Source organism: Aegilops tauschii, chromosome 5 (assembly GCF_002575655.3).
Source record: "Aegilops tauschii subsp. strangulata cultivar AL8/78 chromosome 5, Aet v6.0, whole genome shotgun sequence".
NCBI classification, from domain to species: Eukaryota; Viridiplantae; Streptophyta; class Magnoliopsida; order Poales; family Poaceae; genus Aegilops; species Aegilops tauschii.
The window spans coordinates 533,925,021-533,931,020 of record NC_053039.3 but is presented as its reverse complement, the minus strand read 5'-3'; the positions used below and the strand labels follow the sequence as shown (position 1 = coordinate 533,931,020).

Below are 6,000 nucleotides of genomic sequence, written 5' to 3'. Positions count from 1 at the left end.
TTGCTCATGATTTATTTAGTATGATATCACTTTTGAGTATGTTGAATGGGTTGATGGGGAGTGGGATAGCAAAGCAAAGTCTGTCATTAAGTATCTTGCCATGAAGAACAAGAAACTGGAGACTAAGATTACAGAATATGAAGCTGAAATTAAAAGGAATGAGAAAGAAAAGAGGGCAATGTTTAAGATGCACAAGGAAATATTGCTCTATAGGGATAGGATTTTAGGATTTGGAGGTCTTCTGTTACTTGGCCTGCTTGCCATTATGATTGCTGTCATAGTTAGCAAGTAGATTGTTCATAAAGGTATTGACATCATTGTAATTGACATGATGAAATGCTGCCGAATTATTTGCTACTCAGTTTATGGGCAAAGTGTAACAGAGATTGCAGCACAAATAACACGGGGCCATCATGATTGGTAGACAATGCACTTTTTGCATGTTCTATATTTGGCAGACAATGCACTTTTGGCATGTTCTATATTTGGCAGACAATGCACTTTTGGCATGTTCTATATTTGGTATGTGATGCACATGGGCACATCACCTAGCAACACTACTGATTTATGCAGCAGCCCAGTTCATTGTCTTGTTGCAACATAGGAGCAACATCTAGCAGCACCTACACCTTTGATGCAATACTGAAGCAAAGCAACAGTACATATTCAATATTCAGAAATTTAACTGAACTTGATAGTTAGGGTGAGCAGTAGATATTCAGTTCTTCAGCCACAAAGAACCCGATCAAACCGTACCGATTGCATAACTTATATGCTTACATATAAAAGCATACCTAACCAACATCAAACCCAAAATAATGTTAACTTATATGCTGAAACATATAACAACATACCTAACTTAAGATAACCAGCAGCTTCCTCCTCCTTCAACAACTGTGCCCATCTTCACTTCTTCAGAAATTTGAGGCGGCGTGAGCGGCGCACCACACACGGAGAAGCCTTCTTCTTGACCGCCGTTCTGTTCGACAGCTGCGCCACCTGATCCTGAGCCACCTGATCCTGAGCCACCTCCTCTTCTTCCACCTTCACTATATCAGGGAGGAGGGGAAGGAGCTCGACGTCGATGGGAATTGTCTTGCCACCCTCGACGACGACCGGCGCTACCATCTGCACAGCGTCCTCCTCGCCCTCCTCATGGTCATCAGGGATGACCAGTACCTCCTCCACGACGTCAGAGCCCAATGGCAGCACTGGCTTCGGCACGTGGCGGACCTGGTAGTCCGGGCTGACGGGCGCAGGGAGAGCGAGCTCGACGTCGACGCGCTCCGCCCTCGACGCGACACGTGCTAAATCTGGCCACAGCGTCATGGTGGTGGAGCGATACATCCACCACCTTGCGCGCTGAACAGGGGAGTCGCTCAGCGTGGCCACTCGCATTGCCCACACGAGGAGGACAGCCGGCGGGACGCCGCGGCCGTAGGGGAAGGCGCGCTTCCTCTCGGCGTCGGTGAGGACTTTGCCGAGGCCACACGCGTGGTTGACCAACATCTCTGTGCTGGGGAACCAGCCGCACACCTCCGTCAACTGCGCGTGCCACCCCTCGTCATCGCCGGCGAGGTCCATCATCGCTCTCTGCCAGCCGAGGCTTCTCTCCATGGAGGCGGCTGCAGCGGTCGCCGGCGAGGGTTTTCTCGATCTACTGTAGGTGGGGATAAGAGGGGAGTTCGAACAGGCGCCCGTGGGAGGTGGGTGAGTGTGTGGTGGGGAGGAGAGTGGTACAGTTACTTATTTAATGGCATTTAGGACGTGGGTAGGGGAAATGTACAATATTCTTTCTACCTCCCGCCCCGGTCATAACACAGTAAAGAATTTTTTTGATTTTTCTTTAGAGGGAAACATCTTTCTTTATTTAAACAAAGACTGGGATACAATCAGGGGGCGAAAGCCTCCAAACCAAAGAAACACAATCGCCTACAGCTACCTTAGCCAAAGTATGAGCCGGCCGATTAACACAGTAAATAATTGAAGCAAGTGTTCTACTCTTGTTCCTTCTCCACTTTTCTGCACATGATAAAAGACAAGCTAAGTTAATGAATGATACAAAATTTAATAATCCACAATGGATACAAACACTTACTTCTGATTTAGTTTGCATTTCTTGCTACGTCTAGTGTGTCCTACCAATTTGCAAGCGCCGCACCGGGTTTTCAACTCATCAAAAGAGAGTGGTCTACCATTTTTTGAGACAGGGCGGCTCTCATCTACCTTTGTTGCACCTTTGCTTGACACTTTCATAAGATCTCTAACCTCAATCATGTTGCCTTCACCATCGTCCACATATTCAACTGCACACTTACTGATGTCATTTGTTTGCTTCAACAAATTTTCCTGTAGCAGATCATACTCATGACTCTTAGCTATCATAGCCTTCAAACTCTCCTGTAACTGATCCCACAAAGCAGGGTGTTTGCATGCCGCATGGATAGCTTCAGACGCTAACACACTGACCTGGCTATATTTCATTCTTTCCCCGGCCCCAGTCCAACCAAATCCCAACAGATTGCTTGTGCACCTCGCGGGCAGTCCCAACCTTGCTTCTTTCGTGAACCGAACAAGAACTAAACACTTTGGTATTTCAGATATGTTCAAGTGATTCAGTACATGGAATATGTGCTTGCAAGGTAGACCCTTTCTAATCATTCTTCTGCAACTGCACCTTATAGTTTCTGCGGAATTTACTGGTGTATACTCCACCCAAAAACGGCGCTTCCGGTTATTCTTCCAGGCCATGATGTACTGTTGTGATCCGTCTCCCAGCTTAATTTCTACAATCTCCATGCCGTCAATTTTTCTAAGATCATCTTGCAACATATAGAAGTTTGCTGGAGTGAAGACGTGAGAAGCAGCTATCTCAAGTTCCCTCGAGCTAGTAACTGGCACCAGCTATGAGGCCGTGCAGTCATCTCGCGCCTCGTTTTCACGGATACGCACAACGGCGTTCTCATAGTGCAAAATCATATCCACCAGGGTCATTTCACCATCTAGGTGGAGGTGAAGGCATGAGTTCAGGCTTTCAATCCGCTGGTTGCTTTTCATGCCAAGCCAAAACCCCTCTGTTAGATAAGCCGCGGCCCACAGTCTCCTCTTCTTATACATCCGCCTCAACCATGTTACAGTTTTTTTCCGACTGCCATCTTTTGGAAAATGCGTGCCATCTCTCCTCAAACGTGGGCGTGGACGTGCTGTAGTATAGAAGAGTTCGGAACTCCTTCAAGGACTTGTGACTGAGGTGAATCTTCATATTTTTCTCTATGTGCCACGTACATATACGGTGCCACACGTCTGGCAAGATTTCGCGAACTGCCTTGATCATCGCAGCGTCGGCGTCTATGATAACACTCTTAGGCATCTTTTGGCACATGGACCTCAAAAAAGTCTGCAGAAGCCACACGTATGTCTCCTCGGTCTCGTCCGAAACTATGGCACAACCAAAAACAGTGGTCTTCCGGTGATTGTTAAGACCAACAAAAGGTATGAATGGCATACCATAGCGGTTCATCTTGTACGTGCTGTCAAATACAAGCACGTCGCCGAAGTCCTCATAGTCATGACGAGATTGGGAGTCGCACCAGAACATCCTATTCAAATGTCCTTCCTTATCTAGCTTGTACTCGAAAAAGAAGCTAGGATCCCTCTGTTTCCTACTGGCCATGATGCCTATGGCTGTGGCAGCATCACCTTTTGAAAGCAGCTTCCTCTTCTCCTTGGTGCAAAGGTTGTATATTTCACGCCTGGTAAAACCAACACCGCCGTACCATACATGTTTGCTGATGAAGCAATCCATCATGTCGTGAATTCTAATCCCTGCAGCTCCCATGGACATTATCTCATGCTTCTGGTACTCTTTGATTTTTCTGTGGGACCAAAGAAAAGGTACCTCGTCCGGTCCTGCCAACATATGGCTATGCTTGTCCTCAAAACTTTCAACATACCAAACCCCACGCTTTTGGTCAAGCTTGACGGTCAGGTGCGCTTCACAAAAGCAGCGTGTCTCGGCTCTGAGCCTACGGTTGTGTCCTTCCTCGATTAGCAACTTGTTGTCATGTTTTCCTTGTCTGGAACAAACAAACCGCCTATAACGCATATGACGTGACTCTGTTTTGCTATACCTGACCTTATTCTTTCTAATGCTGAAACCATTATCTCTAGCATAGCTGTTGTAGAAATCATACGCAGCATCGTGAGACGTAAAGGTCATTTCCATTATCTGCATGAACATATCCCTCTTATCATCTGCACTGGCAGTATCTTGGACATTCTTTGCCCCATCATCTTGTGTCACCTACACAATCAAACAACAGCCATGAAAACAGTTTTCTATGGTTTAACATTACTTCCATAGAACATTGATTACACACATACCTCACTCATGATGACCGACGACTGGGACTCCCCAGAATCAGGTGCGTCTAATGATTTGTTGTTAAGGCCTGTCTCCACGTCGGATTCACCGTAATAGTCGTACGCATTATGACATTCGGAAATGAACTGAAAAATACAACACAAATACATAATTACTTATCATATAATATTCCAGAAGAAATTCAATTTGCATGCCAACAAAAAATTTCACTTACGTACCTGACTAATGTAATCTTCATTCGAGAGCTCCGAGTTGTTTTCCTGATCATCATCAAGCTCATCGATCTATAAATTTTCAACACAAAGATTTAATGTTGTCGGATGCCACCAAAAAATTACAACATGACAATGCCACTCACATTAAGATCGTCCCATTCGTTCCCATTCTCTGACCGATCTTCACGATCTGAATTTTCATCATCTGACCAATCTTCTATCCAGTCTTTCATCAGTTCTCCAAACTCCATGTCTACCATGATATCAGTTAACTCCTCGTCCGCCATTTCCTACAACCAATAATATGTATCATCACATGTGCAAACATTATGAATGATGAAATATACAACACATAGCACACGATCACGGATGTTATGTAAACAACCGCAACTGAGGCCGTTCAGATCTGCCAAACTTAGTAAGGAAGATGGCCACGACACCGGTCGTGATCACTTTCAATCGCGAGGAACTGCACGATCTCAACACCTAGCTAGATCTGTGATTACCTCTGCCGCCGGATACCTAGGTTAGCCGCCACATCAAATAACGATACTGGTGGTGTGCACAGCCGACGGCAACCGACGCTACGTGAACCCAGATCACCAGGAGCAGCACTACCGGAACAAGATCCACGATCGCATGCGCCACCGGGTAGCTAGGTTACCCGCCCCGCTAGGTTAACCACTACCACTGGCGGCGATAGTTCGTTCGATGTTGCCGCGAGCGAGACTAGAGAGGGGACGTGGGATGCGGTACCTGTGCGCGCTCGTTGGAGATTCACGACGTTGTCACGCCCGCTGTCCGACGAGATCGTCGGCGACGAGATAGCCGCCGCTGGAGATCTACTACGTGACTTATGGAGCTGCGTCAATGCTCGCGAGATTGATGGATCTGCGTGAATGATTGGATTCGGCAGGTCTTACGTGGACGTGGGGTCGTGTGATGTTTTTTTTCGGATCAGGGTACTCTACGTATACGGTCTGGGTTATACAGGGCTAGACAGGGCTTGGATCTGGGCTATGGCGGGCCAGGAAAAAAACAAACTCGCGGGGACAAAAATACCCCTCCGAAATTAGGTTAGGGGGGAGCACCGGAGCAGGGCTCGTGGGGAAGATGCATGCTGCTTGCTGCCACGCTTTACTTCCTTAGTGTTGTTTATTTTGGACCTAATGTTGTGGGGAAGCAACATAAGATTGTAATGCTATATCTTTTGTTATGGAATGGTGTCGTCTAATACAATTTGTGCAAGCTACCATGCATGTTATGTCCTTTTTGTCACAATGCATGAGTTTGAAGTGAACTTAGTCATCAACTTGCTTACTCCATAGGTTCCAGGATGTTAAATGTGTCTGATTATGCCTGCCAAGCCAATTTTTTGGCGTTGACTGAGTGCGTGGGCAA

General features: G+C 46.6%; 1 protein-coding gene across 1 annotated transcript; it reads right to left on the bottom strand.

Annotated features, from left to right (window-relative positions):
- Positions 1-1,997: 1,997 nt before the first annotated feature.
- On the bottom strand, positions 1,998-4,886 carry LOC109784738 (protein FAR1-RELATED SEQUENCE 5-like). The gene is made up of 6 exons (XM_073499441.1): positions 4,743-4,886; positions 4,603-4,668; positions 4,384-4,509; positions 4,131-4,303; positions 3,387-4,076; positions 1,998-2,022 (listed from the first exon to the last, which is right to left on the bottom strand). Exons 1-6 carry the CDS (start codon positions 4,884-4,886, stop codon positions 1,998-2,000), a joined length of 1,224 nt encoding a protein of 407 aa, XP_073355542.1.
- Between the last annotated feature and the right edge of the window lie 1,114 nt (positions 4,887-6,000).

What these genes read in the sequence shown, in the direction of transcription:
- LOC109784738 (XM_073499441.1), bottom strand. Translation starts at nt 4,886, where the DNA reads ATGGCGGACGAGGAGTTAACTGATATCATGGTAGACATGGAGTTTGGA. An exon ending in ATGAAGATTACATTAGTCAG is followed by an intron (nt 4,510 to 4,602) that starts GTACGTAAGTGA and finishes TGTATTTTTCAG; the next exon opens with TTCATTTCCGAATGTCATAA. An exon ending in CGTCGGTCATCATGAGTGAG is followed by an intron (nt 4,304 to 4,383) that starts GTATGTGTGTAA and finishes TTGATTGTGTAG; the next exon opens with GTGACACAAGATGATGGGGC.